Here is a 25,626-nt window from a genome sequence, read left to right as displayed (position 1 = left end):
CCATCCCCATTGACAAAACATATATATTTAGAGGAGAGGGAGTGTGCGCCCCTCCTCCCCCAGCCACTATGAGTCCCAGGGATCCTGTCCCCTGGAATCTTTATTTTTAATAAAGGAAAGGGTGTGAATGACCCCCTTCCTAAGCCTATAGTGGCCTCAAGGGTCTCATCCCGAGGGCCTTAGGTGCTCCAGTGTGAGTGCCCCTGTGCCCACTCAGGACACCCACCAAGCAGTACATTGCACCCTGAGGGGTGCGGGGAGAGCCCCATAGACTGGGTGGCCCCACCAGATCTGCTCATACACCCATTCTGGATACTGCAGGATCTGACTGGGAGCAGTCTGAGTTTCCCTGTTGCATGAGCACAGACAGGGAAACAAAAGTATGTTTGCATCTAGCAGGAGCATTTTGAAAGCCCTGCTGGGTAGGAGCACACTTGTTTTCCCTGTACGTGCTCCTGTGGGCATACAACTACTGTGTGCCGGTGTGGGCTTCCCTGGGCACAGTGTTTGAACTGGCCCTGGGGAAAAGGGTCTCCAGGGGATCTGCATACTCAGGAAGTGGCTGTGCACCCCCCCTATACATACATGTTGGCACCTGGGGATTGGGTCCCAAGGGTTCATTGATTGTGCAGGGAGGGGGAGGTCATGAGCGCCCCTTCTATCATATATTTCACCCCAGGGGGTGGGTCCCTGGGATTTTACATGTTATAGAAAGGAGTGCCACATGCCTCCCTTCCTCTTTTTTTAAAGAAGGTGGCCGGGGATACGGGGTACCTGGCCTATAGAGGGGGGACTGTATGCCCCCCTCTCTTATGTTTAAACTTCGGCCCCATAAGATGGGGTCTCCACAGCATTGCTGAAGCCTGCGGGGGTGTTTGACCCCCTCTCCTTTTTTTTCACTGTAGAAAATACTTTGATTCTAGAGGAGTCCAGCGAGACTCCTACAAAACCCTGGGGTTGGTTGCAGAGGAACGCCCCCTACAGGGTCTAGGGGGAAGCCTATACCTCCCAGGCCCGCTTATATTATTTTGTAAAATCACTGAGTCCTGTAATTGCTGCTGGCACCATTTTTCTTCATCTAGCAGGCAGCAAATAAGAGTGTTCACTCCTGTGGGAGCATGTCTTACATGGGACAAAATTGGCCCAAGGGTAAAATCAATGCACCTGTTGCAATCAGAATGTTTTTTGTTGTTAATTGGGTTTGAGGTACTGTCACAAGAGTCCCTGGAACCCAACCATACACATATAGAAATATTTTCAACCCTAATATATCAAAACGACTTAACAAATTTACACCAAATAACAAAAAACAAGCTTTCTGGATCAAGATCTAGCTTCCTGCCAAATTTGATATTCCATTCAACAGTTTTAGCAGTAGCACTGCCTAATAAAGACTATGAAAAATGCATGGGGGTTTTGAGTTTTGGAACACCCCCTTTATCTCTGCCCCTACTTGTCAAATCACCCCAAAACGTTCAATAAATATTTGTCTAACAGTGCCAAAGTGATTAGCAAAACAAAAAAGGCATTTCCTATGGTAATGAGAACCTGACTATAACTAGCCAGTGGCGACAACCATTGGATAACATATATAATATATATATTTTTAATTGAATAATGTACCTTTTTTTTATTAAAAGTTTGCAACAAACCTCATCACAATCTTGCATCACATACTCGGAATACATTGTGAGAAATACATTGACAATACCATTTATTTTTTCAGTACCTCCTGTCCCTTATACTGAACCACCAACTCTAACTTTGTCTTTACCTTTGACCTTATATAGTGTTCCGTTACCTTTCAGCTAGGTATGCAAACACCACATAAAGTCATACATACATCATTGTTTATTGTCTCACAACACAACACGCCCTGACCATTGAATATCTCTGTTATAATCATGGTAAAGATCCTGGCTCGAGAAATACAAGCTTTGTCTAGGCCAGGGCAAGGAGGACAACTACTAGATTACAATACCTGGTTGGTGTTGGAATATACTCATAAAAAATGTGTCAGAATTTAGTTGGCTCTTGCATGTTGATGAGGTGACGTTTGTATTCACAAGCGTATTCACAAGTAAGAATACAACATACAAACCAAAATATATTTGTAGGAGATCTAGATATAGTCAAAACATCTATGAGGTACAAAAGGCGACCATGGTTCCCTTTACCGCAGCTTTCTGGAAAGCGGTGTGGTACTCTAGATCACTGTGGCTGCACCACTTGTAAATGACTCTATGTAAACCCGATAAAGACTTAAAAGTTTAATGATCAGAAGTGGAGGTTCTTGCATTTACCAATTTGGTCCGAATGTTGGGTGGATGACTTGTCCGCTTGATCCTGCATGCTAGTCCAGCAGCATCAGCACATTAAATGGCCTGGAATTAGACAAAATGGCCAGTGTGCCTTCATCTCTAGCACAGCTGGTTTCTCTATGTAAATGACCACTTGGATTGGATAAAGATTCTTTGCACATGTACACGGGTCTTTATTCACCACAAGCAAATCAGATTGAAAAATAGTACCAAATCGTATCTACCAGAATGCCAGAGAAAAGGCTAAGCAAGGTTGATTTACTGGTGCAGCTGTGCCAGGAGTAGATTGGGAATACAAAATAAACCTGCCAATTTTTCACATTCCGCCAGCCATAAATTGCAGTGAGTAAGCGAGTGAGCCCAATCACTTGCAAGCGGTTGTTGGGGGATTACCCTTCTTAGCGCCTAAGAAAAGTTGGTGAAAACGTCGGCCAAATAATGTATTATACTGCACAAGTTATCAAATATGCTGTTCCCTGGCATGCTTGTGGCCCAGTCCCCAAATGGTGCTACTACTGAAACTAAGTAACTTCACAGCTATTGTTTGGACATAGCATCTATTTATCATGAGATGGGAAATGAGGTGAATATCCTGCCCCCAGCAATATCTAGCTTGTAGCTAAGTCAGTGAGTGAGAAGGATAATCGTTGATGATCTATTCATAGCTACACATATTCAGGAGGGTACTGAAAGATGGAATGAACCTTGCAGTTCATGTGTATGTTATCATCCCTGCCCCATAGTTGTGGTGTTTACTAGGATCACTCAAACTGTGGGTGATCTACATCAGTACATGATGAGTATTGTATAAGGTTGTAACATTCTGTTAGGACACCGGGGTATTTTCTGGTCATAACTAGATTGCAAATAGAATAGTTCACTGGGACCTTGTCTGGTACTTGGGTCACTGGGGCTTTGTCTTGTCATGTATTCGTCATATCTCAATTAATGAGACATTGTTTGCTTTATAATGTGAGATAACTGGGGAGGTTCTCATCAAATGATCAACAACCTCTGGCAAATGAGGGTTTTTCTGCAATCATTGGCACAACATATAGTTTTCGAAGTCACATGCAGTATTAGAGAAGAGAACACATCTTCTCTGAAACCAAACATGACTTGATGCACACGAACTAAAAGTATTGTTTACCGCTGTTTTGAGCGTCAGCTGCACTTGATACAACGAGTCTTTCGGCCAATACTTTTTCTCGAAATACAAAACTCTTTCTTGAAATAAGTTTCTTGCAAATTATTTTGTTAAACCCTGCCAGGTTGGAAGTAACTTAAAAGACAAGCAAGTAATGTATACTGTTACCAATGCAGTCGCCAAAGTTAGTATTATGAAATTAACGTATAAACTTTTACGAGTGCAAGTTATGAAAGCATCTGTAATATTTGTTTCAATTGTTTTCAAATAGGCTCGAAACACAAGACCATGGTTGAAGCTCGAAACGGTGCAGGTCCAATTAAGTCGTATCCAAGATCTGGATCCAGGTTGAAGCTTCAAAATGGCAGCAAGGGTTCGGGTTTGCAAAACAAGACATTTCATTGTGAAATATGTGATGTTCATGTCAATTCAGAAATTCAGCTAAAGCAGGTAAAAAAGTACAGAGGAACTTCAAATTTACATTTTCTGTTATGATCAGGTATTCAGCTGTGAATAATAAAAGCGGGTATGTTTTCAGCTGCCAAATCCTGAAAACGTGCGCTTAAATTCTTTGAAATCAACTTGGTCAGCTTGGAAAGGGCTTCCTTTCAGCGACCCAAGCCATTCTGCCTGTTCCTGGGCATTGATAAGAGTGCAGATCATCGAGCTTGACTACATACATAACTCGTGTACCATAAGGGTGCGTCACTGTTTAAAAGTTGTGCCATATAAAACACTGCTACCGTTTGTTAACTACAATACCATGCATGCCTCATCTACACATAAGACCTCACTTACATCTGGCAAAAAACAACTGCAAACATTTTTGTTGTTATTTGCACACCCTGGACCTTATTCACAAAAGTAAATTCGACCATAAACATAAGTGTGCATGTGCATGCACCTGTTTTATGCCTGCCAGGAATTCACAGAGGATTTCCTGACAGCCACAAACACATTTACATGTGTAGAGATCTCTTTCACAAATGCACAAATCTCTCCATGAGTGTAGAGCTCTCCACACCTGTAAATCACACTTAATGGTTAGGGAAATAAGTGTTGCAAGGTGTGGTTAAGCCTTAGAATTTTGTGAACGCCAGCTAACATATACACAAACTCCTCTCATTTCACTTTCCAACCTAGAAAGGGTTAGATTTTTACTCCAACCATGTGCTGGAAAATCCCTTTCCAGGGTGAGAAGGGCACTAGATCACCCCCAGATTTCCTGGGGTATGGGAGAAGGGGTTTCTCCACAGAGAAAAATATTTTCCCTCCAGAATTTTTTTTGCATTTCACAAGGGATCCTATTCAATATGCTGAGATCCTGGGAAATACGGCGCAGCAAGAAGAGAATCCTGATGGCAATGTAATGTGATTTTTCTAGAAATCAGTATGGAAACCTACTCAGTGGCACAGCTATCCATGCGGGTTCATGGGAGCTACAACTAAACGTGAGGGTAAATCTGCAAGTGTAGATTTAAGACTTCCTTTGTTATCGAGGCCCATGCTGTGTAAATTGAGCACAAACTGATAGTTAACACAATTGAGGGCTTCTGTGTAGAGCTTTTTTGTTAATTCACAAAGGTGAATTGGTGATCATAAAATGAGCATTCAGTTAGGCAGTAGACCAAACTATCTTTTACCTTTCTTCAGGTCTCTCTATTGTTCTTCAGTTAACAGTCCAGCCATCACGGGATGGTAGCCAGAGGTCCCTCAAAATAAATAAAACTAAAATCTGTCATCAGAAAACAAATAATTAAAATCACTGCTACTACACAACAGGAAGTGATTTCAGGAGTAGCACTAGGTCAATTCTCCCCTGTGAAGATTACTGAGGTTGGAGGGGTATCACAGAATGAGGGATAAGCATAAAATGGTAGTTTTCTGTCAGTCCTATAAACACTTGCCTGAGGTTGAGCTCTTTTCGAAGAAGTACCTCACCCAGGGACTCAGTTCTCTCTCATTAGGGCAGCTTAGTCTGTCAGTGATTCTTTTTGGAGACATAGCGATACGCCTCTTCTCTTATTTGGGATTTAACCATTGAGTGTTAATAGTCTCCTTCATCTTCCCCTGCCATTCAAACCTTCTTCACTGCCCCCTCTCTCTGCTCCATCGTCCTCTTCATCAGGAGCTGTTGACTAATCCCCTAGGCCGGGGCAGTGAGCAAGAGGTGGTGTCCCCCTCATGTGTGTAGTCCTTTTCCTTAGTGGCTAACATTTGCTTCTTGTTATGAGGAGTTTGAAAGAGTAATGTAGGTAACATTTTCATCCCCTGTATAAACATCCACATAGCTATTTACATCGAAAAAAGGAACAAACAAGCATACAAGTGCAAAGGAATGCATTTATTCATTGCAACAAAAAAAAGCAAAACAATAAACATTTTTCCAAACAAGCGATCTCTGACTACAGATTGTCATTTATATGTGACGGCTACCAACAGTTTTAACATGCACTTTCTATTGGTTTCCCATCTACACTTCACTGAAAAGAAATAAAAGTTTCTATGTCATGGGATGAACTGTCATCCTCATCATCACAAGGGACTCCAGCCATTTTCAGTGATACAGTTGCATTTCTCTCTCCTCCAAGGTGAGTCGCACTCTCATGCACACAGTACAAAGTACATACACCATGAACCATGTATGACTCCGGACTTCCCTCCTACAGGTGGCCATTACTATCCACTAAACCTGTTGGCGATCTCCATTCACACTTCAGCCATAAGGAGCAGAGGAGATACATCTGTACACACTTGTTCACATAATACACCTTTAAGAAGCTATTATGGCATTCATATAAAACTTTATGCTTCTTCATAAATTGACCTGGAGGAACATAGGCTGAGCACCTAATGGCAGAATGCTCTCTGCAGGTCTGTCTCATAGGCGACTAACAATCCTTGAAGACCCCAATATACCCTGTCAGGGCCACTACATCAACTTTTGGGTTGGAGAAACTCCGACAATCACCACATCACTTATGCCCCAAAGTGATGTCACAGGAGTAAAGTGAGACTTGCCCATGGGATGTATTACTGACACAAGCTGATAAGTTATGACTCTGCACCTATGATTTTTTACATGAACGCTCGAATTAGAAGGATTACTTTGATGTATCATGCTCAGTAATCATTACATGGCTGAGCACTCACTTAAAGAGATTATGAAAGGTTTCTCATGCGGGATTTTGCTAAACTAATGCAATTATGCATGCATACGTTCAAGTGCTTTTCAAGAACTTCGGCGTTCCATACTTTTGTGATTTAGGCTGTTCCAGATCAGACACTTCAATTGTATGTCTTTTTTTCGTCTAATGCTTGTGCTTCCTTATTGTGATAACTAAACCTCATTTATGGCGTCTAAAAGATCACGAAGCTGTTACTGTTTAAAATAATCAGTGACCTATATATTCAGTGCGAAGCTTGTTAATTAAGAGGTGGTTTACATCAGAAAATAAAATGACATGCTTGTTATGTGTGAACAAATTGAGTGATAAATATAAGTTGCAACATGAGATAAAGGTCTTTCAAGTACTTCATAAAACATCCTCAATCTTGCAGTGACCAATGTTAATTTATGGTTTTTATTTCAGCACATTTCCAGTAGGAGGCACAAGGACAGAGTTGCAGGGAAGCCTATGAAACCTAAATACAGTCCTTATAACAAACTACAGCGAAGCCCAAGTGTTATAGCTGTGAGTACAAGATGTTTTCAATACGTGGCAGTGCAGAGGATCTTGATTTGCAAACTGGTTAGTCTTTAATCACCCGAGGGTATTCTTATAGTGGTACAGGAACATGAATGACCTCCTCTTCCTTTGTCGGTCTCCAGTGAAGTCTGATCAACTGAGCTGCGCGTTACTTTGCTGTTTACAATTTGTGGCAGAGAGACGTAACAAAGTATATTTGGTAATTGTAAATTGTCCACTTTTCTTTTACTCGTAGTATATTTAAGTCGACTGGGTATTTGCATTTAGGCAGTATGTCCAGATACAAGCCTATTCCTCTGGATAACCATAAACATGTCTAGTAAACATAATTAGTAAACTGTAGGGCAGTGGCAATACGGCCTGCTGGGTTGCACAGTGTATGTATATTCCCTTGAGTTTCACAAATGCCTTTATGCAGGATTAGAAAGTATTATGTCTCCTTATATATTAGGATGAGTCCTGATGGTGTGCCGAATCAACCCGTTGCAGAACAGGCCCAGGGTCACATGAAATGTCCCTACCAAGACTGAGAGTGAAGTTAATCAATGGGAAAGCGGTTGGGAAATGAGACAGAAAATTGAGATACTCTGCCTAATGAACTAACAGCAACATTCGTTATCCACTGGTAAATGGTAAACAGTGACAAGTAATATGCAGTATTTTAGATCATACACTCTGTAGAGAGCTTGCAGCAGAGTTAAACTCTCCAAACTATCTTAGTTCAGTGAATCTATATACACCACCGAATTCCAAATTAAACTTGATGCACCCATCGTTAAATTGTACGTTTTCTTCCAGGTAAGTAAATATTATCCTCAAGTTAACAGTTCATTTGAATACTGTGCGCAGCTGTTGAAAAGTTCAAAAGTCAGAATTTTCTAGCTTCCATTTAAGGTAGAGTTTAGTTGCTAACTTACTGTCATTTCACACTAAAACAAGCATTTGCAATGCAACAAGTCTTGCATTTCTCCGAGTTAGAGCTATTAGCAGTTGTAAACTCTCAAACGGACTTTTCTTGCCTCATTAAATGGAAAAAAAGAGTGTGATCACACTGCTACAGTTCACTCGCAGTGAAACCTATCTGCAAAAGTGCAATTTTCTACGTAACCGGAAAAAGTGCAATTAACTATGTAACAAGGTCGATATCATGCAAAGCGCTCGACTTCTGCCCAGTGAGATCGTGCTGCGTAAAAAGAGAAAAAGTAGTCCACAAACTGGACCGAAAACAGTGAGCCTCGTATGTTTTCAGTACTCGCTCGAGGAGGGCTAACCACTGGAAAAGGAATGACGTATGCATGCCTTCCACTAATGAAAGCAAGCAGATTTTAAAAGACAAAGCAAGCAGATTTTAAAAGGCAAGCAAGCCCACAAACCGATGAAAGACACTGATGTGACATGGACGGGGCTCCGAGCCCTTTTCTAACTACTACAGCATCTCTCAAGCGATACGCATACGCAATAGCATGCTAGCGCAGGCTCGACCCTAAAAATTTATGTAGAGAATTCCAAATAAGTGGTTATTTGGACCAGTTACGATTCCTGGGTACAATTAAATTAACCTGACTGAAAGTAACTAAATAAACTGAGCAATATGCAGCCCGCCGTTCATTCTACAATTTACTGCAATACTTCCTAACATTCTAAGCACTATACAGCATCAATGAAGGCATCTTCTTCTTTCTTTAACTTGATGCTGTTCATGTTCAATAGCAGAAGTTGATCTCACCCTCTTTGTCACCCAAGGATATGTCATGCACCCTTTTATTAAATAATGTAATACACAAATACACTTGTGAATATTAGGAATAAACATTTTTGTGTGTGTTTTTTTGAAAGAGTTACTGTATACCAGTAGTTGATGTTGTAATGTCTTCAAGGTCTAAAGTAAGTAAATTAACTCATTTTATTGGATTTTCTCTCAAATGAAAACAATAAGTATGAGCATCTTACTAAATACTCTTTGCACACTTCTCTGGAGATGCAATTTATCTTTCTCCACTTCTCTGGAGATTCTGACAGGTGTCTTCAAAATAACATTTTGTATTCTCATTGTGTGAAATACTCGATCAACAGTGCAGGGGTTAATGTCACTGCAACTGTACTGCCCACTGAGCTAAACTGTAACCTACTGATAAACATAAATTTGTGCATCAATATCAGATGTTAGGAAAGTCAAGTTATAAGCTGAAATCAAGCAATGTAGCTCCAAATAACAACTGCCTGATGAGATCACACTGTTTGGGTCTGCATTCCAACAGAAGATAGACACATTATAACAAGACAAAGGGATGTGTAAAATCCATGCAACAAGTGAAGGTATTGAGTTTATGACAGGTAAACTTGAGGACAAATGTCAGAATTTCTTTTAAGTGAACACTTCCAATGTAATTATCACCTCTCCCTGCTGAACCTTCTTCTCCCTTTGGCATATTTACTTAAGAATATAGAGAATTAACACTGCCACTCCCTTAGGCTCTTAAATGTTTCTGGGTCTGAGGAGAAAACATACATTCGGTATCACTCACACTATCATTCTGACTCACAAGTCAGGGGGATTACACATTTTATTAATCTGTCTTAAATCTAGATCCAGGTAGTTCAGCTTTGCTCTTGTGACCACAATGTACACCTCTCACCTCACAGTGCTTCCATCAACTGAATCAGGTCAGTTGTTTGGGAACTCAGGCCCCTCTTATTCCAAACTTTAGTGTGGCCTGAGGAGATTTTTAAAATCAAACAACAATCCCAAGACCACGTTGAAGGAAGGCTTGTTTGGAGGTCTGTTGAACAGCTTCTTCACAATTTTCAGCGTAGCTTCCAACACTCAACCAACACTGAATCATCTGTCACCCACAGCCTTCAGTCAGAAATAGCCTCAACATTCTGTGATGACATCAGACTTTCTTCAGCTAATGCTGCTACTAGAATGTTCTCTGAATTAATGGATACACAGCATTCACACAGAGCGACTCCAGTTCAGTCCAGTTCAAAATGTAACTACCAAAGCATACCAGTCAGTAACATGTTTCAAAAACATACTCAGAATGAAGCAAAATAAGGCACATTCCACTTTCCTTTCAGTTCTACTTCAATCATACAATTTCCAAATACAAACATTCTGGACCTGAATCACAATGGTAACACACTTTTTTGAGTAATTTACAGTTTTGAGTATGTTTACTACTTTTGGCACTTTACACTGTTCGATTATAAGTTACTACTAAAAATGAGCATTGGCAAAGCCATGAGTTCTGAAGCTAGCTGCAAGCTTTTTGAATTGAGAAATGTTTTATTTGTTCGGTCATGTTTTTTCCAAAATGTTATTGTTGGAAAAGCTGTCTGGACCTCATCAATCTAAAAAAACATTGAGTAGAGGAAGAAATATTTTTGGCCTCAAAACACACACATTATCATAGTATTCATTGGCAATAACTGGAACTAGTTTGTGTGTCAGTCTGCTCCTTGTGAAAGGTAAGCTTGTTGTAACTCATATTGAAATTAAACAATGGCTAAAGTGAGCTGTGGGTGGAATTAAAATGGGAGTGACACAATGTTAGAAATTGGGTTGTTGGCTGACCAGGGTTTGAGAACTGGTCAAGTAGCAACCACAATTCTTTTCAGGGTAAGGCACAAGCAAACCCCAAATTAACCTGTGCTCACCCTATTGTAGCTTGGCACAGAGCAGCCAGGCTTAACTCTAAGGCATTGTGTAAAGTAGTAGTACAACACTCCTGACTCACGCGTACAAGGCCCTTCACAACATCGTACCTGCTTACCTCAACCAACGCCTCCCCTTCTACACACCCCCAGGCAACTCCGCTTTGCTCAACTGGGCCTCGCCACCATCCCTAGTATCTGGACGAACACAGCTGGAGGAAGATCCTTCTCCTACCTCACCAAACAGACCTGGAACACACTGCCGCTTCACCTCAGGCTGTCCCCCTTGCTGGTTTAGTTCTGGAGGGACCTCAAGACCTTGCTCTTTGACTGACCCACATCCCCCAATCAGCACCTTGAGACCACCGGGTGATAAGTTGTGCTATACAAATATCTGATTGATTGATTGATTGAACACTTCAAATAGTAAAACAGTGAAAGCACCTCGCAAAAAGGTTTCACACCAGGTTACAACAATAGAACTCATTTTGAGTAGAGTCTGAGCTATGAATTTTCAAAGAATAAACTGTAAAATAGCACTGAGAAGAAGGAAGCGCCAACTGGGTATATCTGGTCAAAAGTTCAGGCTGACAGCGATGGCGCACAAGCCGGCTACAGGGACCCAGTAAGGATGCTGAACTAAAGTATCTTACATCCTGGATGTGGAGCAATACGTGGATCCAAAACAAATATGTGTTGCGCATCCAATGCGATGCTTTGGTTCCTAGATGCAGTGAGGATGCTTTGTAAGGTCCTGTTGCATCGTTGTTGAGGATCCTATTGATGGGGCTTGCAGTACGAAGGCCTGTTGTCAGGGATGTGTTGTGCAGCCGAGGAGATGTGTCAGTTCCGATGGGCGCTGAGGCTGAAATGCGGAGATGTAGCATCGCCATGAAGGCTGCCATCAATAACAGGAGCTTGCACCAGGGAAAGAGTCGGTTCTGATTGAGATGCGTTGGTCCCAAGATGTGGGATACAGTGGCAATGCAAGTCTGTTGCGTTGGTTCCGACCCATGCAATAGCGGTAATGCATCGGTTCTGGTCCACAGAGCAGCAGTGATGGGTTGGTTCCACTCCTGTAGCAAAGGTTGCATTGGTTCACTGGAGCAAGAACCTTAGGCCCACTTCTAAGCATCCAGAACTGGGGCGGAACCTTTTGGCATGGTGGACTCACAGATGGCAGAGTCTAGGTGCAGAATCAGCATGAGTGGAAGTTTTTATGCCGCTGAGACTTCAGATCAGAAGGCCAGCCAACTACCCTTTGGAGGCACTCTGGGTCAAAACTGTCTCACTCCCAGGCAAAAGGGCAGGAGGAAGCAGGTCAGCACAGCAAAGCAGAAGTCCAGCAGAGTTGCAGTCCTTCAGCAGCACTGTAATCCTTCTTCCTGGTCCTGCCCTGTCTCCAGAATCACTACAGCCGGTTATGCATCCCTTTGTGTGGGAACAGGACACAGCCTATTCAGGTGTAAGTGTGCCCAGCTCTTCCCTCTCATCCTCCCAGGATGGCCCATCAAGCTCCCATTATGTGCGGCTGTCTAGGAGGAATACATAGAGCCCAGTTGTCACCCACCACAGACAAGTGATCAGAGACAGGCAGCAAGCTCTAAATGGCTGAAGCAAGAAAATGCCAACTTTCTAAAAGTGGCATTTTCAATATTGCAATTGAAAATCTGACTTCACCATAAGTTGTGATCTCAAATTGTTATTCCAGAGACACCAAACTCAAAACATTTATCTCTTCCAGATTGGCAATTACACTTTTAAGATGTAATAAGGTATCCCCATGGTGGGAGAGATATGCCTTGTGGTAGTGAAAAATACATTTAAGTGTGTTTCACTACCAGGACATACAAAACCTAATAGCACATGTCCTACCTTTTAGATACACTAAGGAGGACGCTCCTTTTCCTACCTCGCAGCCAACACCTGGAACGCCGTTCCTCTCCACATCAGACAAACCACCTCCCTCCTCAGCTTCACGAAGGAACTGAAGACATGGCTTTTTCAATAACCACCTCACCAGTATACGCTACTCCTCCCCCCCCAGAGCCTTGAGAACCTAACGGGTGAGTAGTTGCGCTTTTCAAGTACTGATTGATTGATTGATTGATTGATACACTGCACACTTCCCTTTGGGCTGACTAAAGCTTACCCTTGGGGTGACGTATGTGTATAGAAAAGGAAGGTTTGGACCCAGCAACAGGTTTATTTTGCCAGACTGAAATGGCAGTGTAAACTGCATACACAGACTCTGCAATGGCGGGCCTGGGACATGTTTAAAGGGCTACTTCAGTGGGTGGCCAACTAGTAGAATTTAATTTACAGGCTCTGGGAACATATAGTGCACATTACTAGTAAACTAAATATGCCAATTGTGGATAAGCCAATATTGCTATTTTTTAGAGGGAGAGCACAAGCACTCCAACACTGGTTAGCTGTGGTACAGTGCACAGAATCCTAAGGCCAACAAAAATGAATTTAGCAAAAAGAGGAGGAGGAAAACAAAATGTTTGGGGATGACCCTGCAAAAAGGGCCAGGTCAACACACAGCAGCAGACTTTTGAATGAAGTCTGGTGGAAAGCTCCTACAAATAATCACTGTATATAAATGATTTTAGGTAAATCAAAAGGTCAAACTAACACTCAACCTGAAAAAGCTAATCGATCTGGTGTTGGCTGCCAGTCACTTGCCTTTGCTAATGCTTTTTTTTGTGATTTAAAAAAAAATCTTTATTACAAATAGATAGAGAAGGTTGAAACAATAGGTACATAGAGACACTTACAAAACAGAAAGGCTGGCAAAGACAGTCAGAAAGGATTTGATAGATAGATAGATAGATTAGATAGATAGATAGATAGATAGATAGATAGATAGATAGATAGATAGATAGATAGATAGATAGATAGATAGATCTGAAATGTGTCCTGTGCTGTGAAGAGCTGGTAGAAAGCATCCTGTTGTCACATCATGCTCTAAACACAAAGGCAACACTAAAGTAGTATTACATACAAACAAAAACACTGCCACTGAAGAGAATTACATTTTGTGTGGATGTGGTCCTTGTGAAAGAGCAAAATGCAGTTACTTAAAATGAATTTAGCCAGTTGGGGAAGTAGGCTGACCCACTGCCCCTTGCAGTTTGCTGTAGTGGTCATAAGCAAAATGTGTCTAATGGATGAAGACAGCTGGCTGTAAGCCCCTTTATGTAGGTATATTATACATACATTTTTTGTAAAATCAAAAGGTCTTGGCTAACAGCAGACCTAAAACACACTGGTAATTCCAGTACCACAAATGACCAACAACTATGTGGATGTGCTTCTTATGAAAGAGCAAAATGCAGTCACTCAAAGTGAAGTTAGCCGGTGGCTGAAGTAAGCTGATCCATTGCCCCTTGCAGCATGCTGTACTGGGCATAAGCAAAATGTGAATGAGTCAACAACAGACCACCGGATAAAGAGAGCTGGCTGAAAGCCCATTTATGAAGGTATTTATGCATATAATTCATGTAAAGTCAAAATGTCTTGGCTAACAGCAGACCTAACAAAAAACATCCATAAGTCCAGCACTACAAATAGCCAACACCTTGTAGTGCAACACCCTCCCATAGAAAAAAATGAAGGTAAGGAATGAAAATTAATAAGAATTAATATTAAATTAAATTATTTATAAAATAGTTACAAGTATAAGTATATTTATATATATTTATGTAGTTATTTTGTGAAGGTGACGTGATTTTCAGTATAAAGGACCTCAGAAAGTGTCTATACTATTATTGTGGCATGAGTATACCATGTGTCTGTGGCGCGGTATGCAAACGAGACACACCTGTTAATTTTCTGATTATCAATTACTTTTAAAACACGTTTTGCACAGCAAGGCTCCTTTAAAATTAATGGACAAATTCATTTATTTAGACAGCTAAAGAAAGACAGTGAGAAACAGAGATAGATGGAGAGATAAAGGCACAGAGACAGAGCTATAAATCAACAGACAAAATGGATATATAAATATAGGCATACAGGTAGAAATATAGGTTGAGAGGGCTGTAAAGAGATAGATAGATAAATAGATAGATAGATAGATTGATAGATAGATTGATAGATAGATAAATAGATTGACGGATCGCTGAGCATTAAAGGGACGGGGCGACGCGTGGGGGGTGCAAAAACATTAAATAAAAAAATAAAAATGTATCTGCTTCGCCCCTCCTCTTTTCTGATCACTGCAAGCAGGCACAGGCTCCCAGTCTGCCCTGGGGCCAATCCTGATGCTACTCAGAGCAGCGTTAGGATTGCTGGAGCACCCAGCCAGGGCACTCCAAGGCAGTCTGGGACCATGTGCCTTCTTTCTCCAGCCCAGCAACACACTGCAGGGCTGGAGAGAGTATAGTGCCCATGCATGTTTGGACGGCCTGAGATGGGCGGCCAAACACACATGCGCACTGAGAGCCTTGTCGCCATCATCCCCATTGGTCCCACCCCTTTAACAACGAGAGGATAGTAAACGCATTTAATAAACTGTGTTTATTATCCTTTCGTTGTTAAAGTTTTGAAGCTGCTGCTGCTCATGGGGGCGAGTGGGTGACACTCCTCCGCCATAGCGGATGAGCCACCGCTGATAGATAGATAGATCAATCACAGGCAATTGGACATAATTGTTGAATGAAATACATGTACCCTTGCATTGGAACTATAACACAATAAGTGTGGGGGATATCAAGGACAGGTCTCTTACGGCCTGTTTAGGCTAAGAGTAGGATGCCGGTTAAGCGATCTCCTCCATGGACATGGGATGCAAAAGTGGAAGTTAAGTGCTTGAGGGGTTTCCTTTACGGACTAGGTGGTCTCACACACATTATAGTGTCATGCTTCATCATATGACCACCTAGCCCCACCCAGGTAAGGTAGGAGGAGCAGGGGGGCACACACCCCCTCTGGTTTTTATATTGAAGCCCCTCCTGGAGCCCATGCACAAACCAGGTGCTCCTGGAATCCGTGGGCCCCCCTGGGCCACGACTGACCCTCTTGGGGGGACCCGATCTCAGGCCCAAAGGACGGTGGGGGCACCCACGCCCCTGGTGCAGGGGCCGGGGGAGAGGGACTCACCAACCTCCCCCCATGTCCTGTGATCCTGGTGGCAGCCGCCCGTGTCCTCGAGGCGGCTTCCAGGAAGGAGAGAGGCAAACACCTCCCTCTGCCAACCATGCTCCTCCTGAAGACGGCTGTCGCTACTTCCCCGGGCCTCTGGCAGCCTTTGACTGTCCCGCTCTTCTTTCCAGGCCACGGCGGTGATCTCCAACAAAAAAAAGGTCCCAATGGTGCCCCGGGGGTGCTCAACATAAGCACTTCGCCACGGGGGACCGCTAGGAGCGCCTTCACTCCTGATTTTGTTTCCTTGTGCCCTGGGGGCACCTGATCCAGCGTGCTTTCGATGCGCCCTGGTATTTAGATGCCCGGATCACCGCAGTGAACTCTTGCAGCAACAATCACGGCAAACGCTTACAAAGTTCAGGGGGCACAAAAATAAAGCGCTCACGAGGCGCTATGGACCAGGAAAAAGCACTTCACAAGGCACTATGGTCCAGTAAGTACAGCACAGGCAGTGCTCCTCATACGCTGCTAGCAACTATTGCAGGGGGGTCAGGGGCCACAGCATCCAGCCCCTGGGGACATCAGGTGGAGCACTGGGTGGCAGGCCCCAGCACAGGCCAGCACAAAGGAAATGCAGTGAGTGCCAGTTCCTCCAAGTGGCCCAGCAGGTCACAGGTCAGCACAGCAGCAACAGTCCAAGGCAGTTCCTGGTGAGTCCCTCCAGAAGCATTCTGTGTCCAGTTTCAAGTAAGTTAAAGTGTTCCCAAAGTGTTCCGAATTGTGGGGAAAAGTCCCCTGTACTTATACTCAGTTTTGCAAAGGTTTAAAAAAGAGGGGGAGAGGAGGTTCCAACCAGTTACAACTGGTTCTGGGAGTACCCCCTCTCTCCTCCAGCATACGCTCCAACCATCAGTTGGGGGTAAACAAGCCCTTTGAGTGAGGCCAGGGCACAGCCTTCATAGATGCATGTGTGACCCGCCTCCCCTTATCTCAGCCCAGGAAAACCATACAAAAAAATACAGATGCACCTCTGTGACACCTCCACCCTCCCTGTGCACAGGCTGTTTGAAAAGTATGCACAAAGCCCAACTTGCCCAGACATGGATTGGAGTCAAGCTGCAAAACACCAGTCATAAGCACAGAGAAATGCTCACTTTCTAGAAGTGGTATTTCTGTAATGATAATAAAAAATCCACCTCCACCAGTAAGCAGCATTTCTTACTACTATTACAAGCATACCAAACATGCCTATACTACCCCTCATGAATCACATAATACCCCGTAGACATAAGACATGGCATTTCCAATGCAACCCTATGAGAAGGCAGCACTCACAACACAGCCAAATAGGCTGTTTGTCACTACCAGGACAGGCCAGGCAACCAGGCACATGTCCTGCATTCTACATGCATAGCACCTTGCCCATAGGGCTAGCTAGGGCCTACCTTAGGGGTGACATATGTAGTAAAAGAGGAGTTCTGCGCCTGGCAAGTAAATGTAGATGCCAGGTCCCTGTGGCAGTAAACTGTGTACGCAGGCCCTGCGCTGGTAGACCTGAGACAGGTTTGAAAGCCTTCTTCTGTGGGTGGTGCAAGCAGCGCTGCAGGCCACTAATAGCATTTAATTTACAGGCCCTGGGTATAGAGATACCACTGTACAAGGGACTTACAGGTAAATTAAATATGCCAATTAGGTATAAATCAATCACACCACTTTAGAAGGGAGAGTACCTGCACTTTAGCACTGATCAGCAGTGATGAATTGCTCAGAGTCCTAGAGCCAACAGCAAGAGCTTAGACAAAATAGGAGGAAGGAGGCAAAAAGTCTGGGGATGAACCCGCTAAAAGGGCCAGGTCCAACATGGCTCATAGCAGTTGACTTAATGTGTATCGATGAGCAGGGAAATAATATTTGAGATGCCATGGATTTGGGTGTTAGTAGTGGTGTCTGCCCCATCAACAGTAAGCTGCTCATGAAGATTGTTTTTTACATTTCCCTGTGTCCTTCCATTGCCAATCTAAAGCACTGGTGAATTTAGATAAATTAGCTTTTTGCTCTTTTAGCTTGCTTTCCATTAAGGGGGAGGTGCATGTGAACAGTTGTACTTGATCTTGTCAAAATTCATGTATGGAATGCAGGGCCATATTTATACTCCGTTTGCGCCGAAATTGCGTCGTTTTTTTTGACGCAATTTCGACGCAAAACTAACGCCAACTAACGCCATATTTATACTATGGCGTTAGAGGCGAATAGCGCCAAAGTTCCCGGAATGTGCGTCATTTTTTAGCGTGAACCCCTTCCTTGCGTTAATGATATGCAAGGGAGGCGTTCCCGTCTAAAAAATGACTCCCAGGCCTTTACGTGGTATTTATACTCCCGGGCAAAAGCGACGCCCGGGAGTGGGCGTGGCTAAAAACGGCGCATTTGCGCCGCTTTTTAACGCCTGGGTCAGGCATGGCGTTAAGGGACAAGTGGGCTCAAAATGAGCCCAGAGTGCCCTCCCCTGCCCCCAGGGACCCCCCCTGCCACCCTTGCCCACCCCAGGAGGACACCCAAGGCTGGAGGGACCCACCCCAGGGACATTCAGGTAAGTTCAGGTAAGTTTTTTTTTTTTTTTTTTTAATAATATTTTGTGGCATAGGGGGGCCTGATTTGTGCCCCCCTACATGCCACTATGCCCAATGACCATGCCCAGGGGACAGAAGTCCCCTGGGCATGGCCATTGGGCAAGGGGGCATGACTCCTATCTTTACAATGATAGGAGTCATGTTGATGGGGGATGGGCGTCGTTAAAAAATGGCGCAAGTCGGGTTAAGACGATTTTTTCGACGTAACCTGACTTGCCCCATTTTAAGACGCCCATGCGCCATTTTCCCCCTACGCCGGCGCTGTCTGGTCTACGTGGTTTTTTCCCACGCAAACCAGGCAGCGCCGGTCTGATTGCGCCGTCTAACGCCATTCCATAAATACGGCGCCCGCATGGCGCTTCAGAATGGCGTTAGACGGCGCAAAACTTTTTGACGCTAAACTGCGTTAGCGCAGTTTAGCGTCAAAAAGTATAAATATGGGCCGCAATCTCTCATCCTGGAGCAGTGCAATGTTATTTGAGATTGCTTGCCCCAGATTGGGCTTGTAATGTGAGCTTGTACTTTACCTATTTGAGTGAAACGCCATTCTCATAGGGTCTGTAATTTCACATATGTATAGGGTGCTTGAGGTTCACGGTAGTTAGCTACTTCACTTGGTACAGTGCACTGTACAGGCCCACCGTGGTGGGGTCTACAGTGGTCATGGTGTATGGTTGTTATTATTTGCAATGAGGTCCCTTTGCCACCTACGAATCTACGTAATAATCAATATATAGATGACTCTTGGTATTAGTAACTATCCATAGGACTTTTTATAGTGGCATTGTTATGATGTGTATCATTATGTGTGTGGATGATAGTTGTCACAGCTTTTAGCAAGTCTGCACATGTCCACACATTGTGGGATACAGCACAGCTAGGCTAAGCATTCAAGCCAAGATTTACTGATTGACACAGCGCCTCACAGCAAGGCAACTTGCAGGGCTACATCAAATGGAGAGAGTAGGAATGTGCCATACCACTAAGATACAGCACATTCCTGCACTCTCTCCATGCGCTGGTGCACACAGTGCAGCCTAGTGCCAATACAGGCACCCTTGTTGCATGGTGCAAGGGTGTCTGCATTACAGGCAGGATTGTTTTGTGCAGGAAGAGAGACCTCTGCCTTGCTCCTGGTGTCTGCTGCCCAGCTGCAACACACAAGGCTGCCAGTTCGATCACGCGGTCCACCTGGACAGACTCACTGCTTTGGGTAATTGCTGTAATTGCTGTCATGGTAATTGGTTTTTCTAAAGTGTTTTTTTGTAAAGTGTAATTATAGTCTCGTTTTTCTGGACCCTTAGTTGCCCCGTTCTGCTTTGCCTCCTTGCTGTGCCTTGTTAATGCCTGTAGTTTGTTTGAAGATTTTTCTGGCTCCCTCCCACCACCCTCTGGCCTCTCTGCCAACCCCCCCCCCACCTCTCAAGACTACTTATGGAGGCCACTGTGCAACTGCACAACAGGAGTACCGCCAGCACGCCAAAAGCAAGCCCATTTGTCCCTCTGCTACCACCTGGAGGACCCCAATGACACCAGCTCCACCAACCTACTGGAAAGCCTGGACAACATCAGCCTGGAGCAGCTGGTCATGAGCCCTACGCACGAAGCAAGTCATACGCTGGACTCAGTCTTCACATCCAGAAACAGTATCAGCTACAGCCACACCACCGTACTCGCCTGGTCGGACCACTACATCGTACACTTCACCCTTGCCAAATCCCCCCGCACTGCCTCCTTACACAGGGCTGGACCAAGGTCACTCAGCAGCAATTGACTGATGCCCTCAGCAACTAACAGCCCAACGTCACCACCAACTTGGATCGGACAGTACAGAACTTTAACAACTGGATCATCAGCACCACCGACCTGGTCGACCCGACCAAAACCAGTCAAGATCCACAGAACCACCAAAAAAGCTAGCTGGTACACCCCAGAACTCAGCAAAATAAATCACAGGTGCAAACAACTGGAGATAAGAAGGCCCACCAGCAAGAACCACGCTGACTGTGTCATCTATGAAATGGCCCTCAACTACTACCACTGCCGGATCAAAGCTGCAAAAAAAGAGGCCCTGACCTGTCGGATCAAGAGCAGTGCCAACCAAACCAAGAAACTCTTCACCATAATCAGAGAGTTTGCCTGCCCATTAGCCATTGAAAACTCCATCCCCTCCCTCACAAGAACTGTGCAATGCCCTTGCCGACCACTTCCACAACAAGATAGAAACCATCCACACTAACTTCAATCCCCAAACCTCTTACCTCCCCAGCATCCCATCAACCTCCACCTTCAACCACCTGCTCACCGCATGGGGACAACTCAGCACACCAAACACGATCGCACTCATGGGTTCCATCCACTCGGGAGCACCCACCAACCCTGCCCCATAGGATCTTCAGATTCAGAAGAAACCAGATCAGCCACCAGCTCACCACCATCCTCCATGCATCATTAACAATGGCCACTTTTCCAGAAGCCTGGAAACACACAGAGATCGGTCCATTCCTCAAGAAGTCCTCTGCAGACCCCAGCAAACTCCAGAATTACCATCTGATTTCTCTGCTCCTGTTCCCACCAAAGTCATGGAGAAACAACCTGCTAGACTCCTCCCAATCCGGATTCAGAGGCAATCACAGCACAGAGACAGCTCTGATGACCGCAACAGATGACACCCGTGCCCTGCTCAACAGAGGAGATGCAGCCGCCCTGATCCTGCTTGACCTCTCCCCCACATTCGGCACTGTCTCCCACCACACACTGATGAACCGACTATGCCAGATTGGGATCACAAAGCTCAGATGGATGGCATGCTTCCTCACGGGACACACCCAGAGAGTCTGCCTCCCCCTTCACCTCACAGGTCAAACACACCATTTGCAGCACCCCCCAAGGCTCCTCCCTAAGCCCAACACTCTTCAACGTCTACATGACACCACTTGCAGACATTATGAGATTGCACAACATCAACATAATCTCCTATGCTGACGACATGCAGCTCGTCTTCTCGCTATCAACAGACCCCATCAAGATGAAGACAAACTTCCACAACTGTATGAAGAACGTTCCTGTCTGGATGAAGGACAACTGCCTGAAGTTTAACCTGGACAAAAAGGAGGTTCTGATCTTCAACAGACACTCAACCCTCTTGAATGACTCCTGGTGGCCACCAGAGCTCAGACTCCCCCCCCACACTGAAAGATCACAACCGCAACTTTGGAATCATTTTCGACAACAAACTCTCCATGAAACGCCAGGTCAACACCATTTTCTCAGCCTGCTTCCATACGCTCTAGGCAAGGTATTTAAGTGGCTCCTCTTCAGCACAAGGAAGATAGTAATGCAGGCCCTCTGGATTAGCACTTTATGCAGGCCCCACCACCAAAGACTCCAGACGATTCAGAACACAGATGCCAGACTGATCCTCAACCTGCCCAAGAGAAACCATATCACCCAGCACTTCAAAGACCCTCATTTGCTCTTGATCCAGAAAAGATGCCACTTCAAGCTCCTGACCCATGCCTACAAAGCCCTCCATAACCAAGGACCCACATACCTGAACCACCGCTTTCACCTCCACCAACCGACCAGGAACCTACACTCGGCACACATCGCCCTCACAAAGATAAACTCCTGCGCTGCGCCAGTGGGCGCTCCTTCTCTCATTTTGCCCCCAAAGCCTCAAGCACCCTCCTCATCCACATCCGCCCGCACCATCGTTGACCCATTTCAGAATAAAACCTGACTTTTCAAATAAACACCTGCAGCAGGCTCCTGGATACCCACTCGGGTGACAAGTTGTGCTATACAAATAACACCTGATTGATTGAACTTGAAGAGCTTAGGGTGTATTGAGCAAGGAGACTAGAGATCTTGTGAAGTGTGTGGTGGTAAATAATGGTTTGAAGGCAGAGAAAAGGTGGGTTTTTTTCAGAGTGGAAAGCTGGCAGCTTCAACTCGAGACTTGGCTGCAGGACCTGAAGGATGGTGCAGGGAGGCAGGTCAGTATTGTGATAGCTGTCCTGCAGACTGGAGGCTTCCAGGATACAAGAGACACTATGCAACTCTGAGTGAAGGCACAAACACTGCAGACAGAAGGACAGCAGAGAATGGCTGTTGAAAAGAAAGCACACCAAAAGACACATGAAGCTTCCTGACACTATTAAAAAGATGGTGGACATTTTGAAAATATTGGTCACATAAAACAATATCATGACAAAAAGGGTCAGGCAGAGATGGGAGAGATTGACTAGTATATTGGAGGAAAAGACTAATTCAGTACTTAGCAAGAGAACAAAAAATAAACCAGAGGCAACAAATATTCCATTCTGGATGGGTGGCTCAGATTATACTAGACCTCCCAGGAGTTCTACTCTGTTAAAATGCACAAATGCTGCAGGCCCAGATTGGTAAAGCCATTCCAACACAAAGGGAAGAGTGAACTTGAGATAATGGTAATCCTCTGAGATGAAGAAAAAGACTTGATACTAGAAATGGTTGTAAGAAAGGCAAATGTTGTAGTAAAGTTTATTAAAGAATAATTAAAATCATAAAATACAACTCCACCTTTTTATTCAACACCATATAAACATAAGAAAATATTATATATATATATATATATATATATGTGTACATATATATATATATATATATATATATATATATATTTGGAAGAGGATTTAACTATACATACTGTCTGACCCACCACAAACCTAGAGTGGATGTCTTGCACGCAGACACAATGTCAACATTACGAAATGAATTGCTGGTGGTTACTACAACCTATGCATGAATGCCTGACATCGACATGCAATGTATGGGACGAACGAGGGAAGCGGAGTACAATTTAAAATTGCGGCATTGCTCCAGTGGGTAAGAAATGTATGAACTGAAACAGTATGCTGCTGAGTGAAAACAGTGTACTGCAACATCAATACTAATTGCGTGGAAAATCTTAACGACAATGGTATTTTTATACATATAATGCCCCGTAAGTGGGACTATTTAAAATCAGAAAGGCTCTTTAAATATGGCAATATGCTGGCTGAGTTATGGACAAGAAGTAGTCCGCTTTCAGTGTTTATAACTTATTTACCAATTGGAGCAGGGCAAGAGACCAGGGGCGGCTCCTCCACAGTGGCGGAGGGGCATCGCCCTCTGGCTGAGCCAACAGATGAAAAATAAAACAATAGCTTGCTATTGTTTTATTTTTCATCTGCTGGCTCAGACAGCAGGTGCAGAGAGTAGCGGGGCTGGACCACAGGGAGGTGGGAGGGGGGAGAAGGGAACAGTTCACTAAGCGTGCATGTGTGTTTGGCCAGCCGCCTGTTAAACACAGCCGGGCTGGAGAAACAGCAGTGACTGCCACTCAGACTAACCCTGATGCTGCTTACATGCTATGCTTAGCATGTAAGCAGTGCCAGGATTGCTGTGCAGTCTGTGCTGGTGTCCCAGTGAATGCTGGGACACCACAAGAAGAGGAGCGAGGCGACAGGGGACAGCAGGAGACAGAGGTGCAAGATGTTTTCTTTTTTTTTTATGTTTTGTCCGTCGTCGTCCCCCCTCCCGACCCACACTTGTCATATTCGACGGCTGCCACTGCAAGAGACATTTAAAAACATAGGGGGTCATTACGACCCCGGCGGTCGGCGATAATGTGGTGGTAAGTACCGCTAACAGGCTGGCGGTACTTACCGCCACATTATGACATTGGCAGGATGGCTGAAGCCAACCCGCCAATGTACCACTCAGACCACCACTGCGGTAACAACCACTATCTCCAGCCCGCCGGCCACCATTGTGCCACCTGCGGGATTATGATCCCGCCTACCAACCATGGCGGTAGGCCATATCAGTGACAGGGAATTTCTTCCCTGTCACTGATAGGGGTCTCTCCCACCTTCCTCTCCAGTTACCCCCACTCCCTACTTCTCCAAACCTCCCACCGCCCCTACATTCACACCCCCCTTCACACACATGCATACACACACACATTCCCACATGCTTACATGCATGCATACATCCAATCACACACACATCCGCAAACACTTCCGAACATACACGCAGACATGCATTCACATTTCATAACATACACATACTCACACGTCCGTACATGGACACACGCATGCAATGCTCAACACACACCCGCATTCACGCACACACATACATTCACACCCCCCCACACACACACAACACCCCCGCATCGGAGACCCGACTTACCTGGATTCAGGGGGTCCTCTGGCAGTAGACGGGACGGGGCACTGCTACCGCCAGCAGTGCTCGCTAGCAGAACACCATCAGGCCGTATTATTGGTCATAATACGTCTGGTGGCGGTCTTCTGGCGTGGCGCTGCTGGTGGTAGCAGCGCCACGTTACTGCCATCCACCGGCATGGCCACAGCCACATTTCCGGCCTTCTTGTGGTGGAAATCCAGCTGTGGTCATAATATGGCAGACGGCTGGTAGCCACGGCAACGGTCTTCTGGCGGCCGCTGCAGTGGTGGTAGATGGTTTTTACCACCAAAGTTATAATGAGGGCCATAATGTCTATATTCCGCATTTAATTGGAATTGAGAAAGGTGTTCCTGCAGAAATGCATCTGCTTAATAATTCGGATTACTGAGGCCCGAGAGTGCTCCTTCTGAGATATAGATATAGATAAATAGATAGATCGATAGATAGATAGATAGATAGATAGATAGATAGATAGATAGATAGATAGATAGATAGATAGATATTTCAATTTTGTAGCAGCTCAATCTGAAAGAAATTACTTTAAAAGGACCCACCAAGTATTTAACTAGTATGACATAAAATGTATTCTAAGATAAAATATAGACTAAAAGTTAATGTGCACATATTGTAATGTAATCTCCAGTTTTCTCTTCAAGTTTTATCAATAAAAGATTTATAAATTTAATACATCGTCCAAAAACAAATTAGCCGGTGCCAGATACAGTTTTACTGCTTCGTTGATCATTTGGGTGCCATATTTATAAAGGCTTAGCTTCAGCAATTTAATGCATGTGTTGTAGACCCCTGGACAAAAACACAGTAAAAGTGATATTGATTGC

The 25,626-nt window shown here is 44.4% G+C and overlaps 1 protein-coding gene across 5 annotated transcripts in view; it reads left to right on the top strand.

The window, feature by feature from the left end:
- ZNF385B (zinc finger protein 385B) overlaps positions 1–25,626 on the top strand; it is a 1,043,801-nt gene that overhangs the window by 999,310 nt on the left and 18,865 nt on the right. For all 5 annotated transcript variants that reach the window (XM_069225443.1, XM_069225442.1, XM_069225444.1 and 2 more), the window contains 2 exons: positions 3,740–3,918; positions 7,062–7,163. In XM_069225443.1, the coding sequence (XP_069081544.1) occupies positions 3,740–3,918; positions 7,062–7,163 (281 nt within the window). The remainder of the gene's footprint in view (positions 1–3,739; positions 3,919–7,061; positions 7,164–25,626) is intronic.

Source organism: Pleurodeles waltl, chromosome 3_1 (genome assembly GCF_031143425.1).
Source record: "Pleurodeles waltl isolate 20211129_DDA chromosome 3_1, aPleWal1.hap1.20221129, whole genome shotgun sequence".
Lineage (NCBI taxonomy): Eukaryota > Metazoa > Chordata > Amphibia > Caudata > Salamandridae > Pleurodeles > Pleurodeles waltl.
Note: the sequence above shows the minus strand (reverse complement) of the source record. Positions and strands in the feature narration are given on the sequence as shown.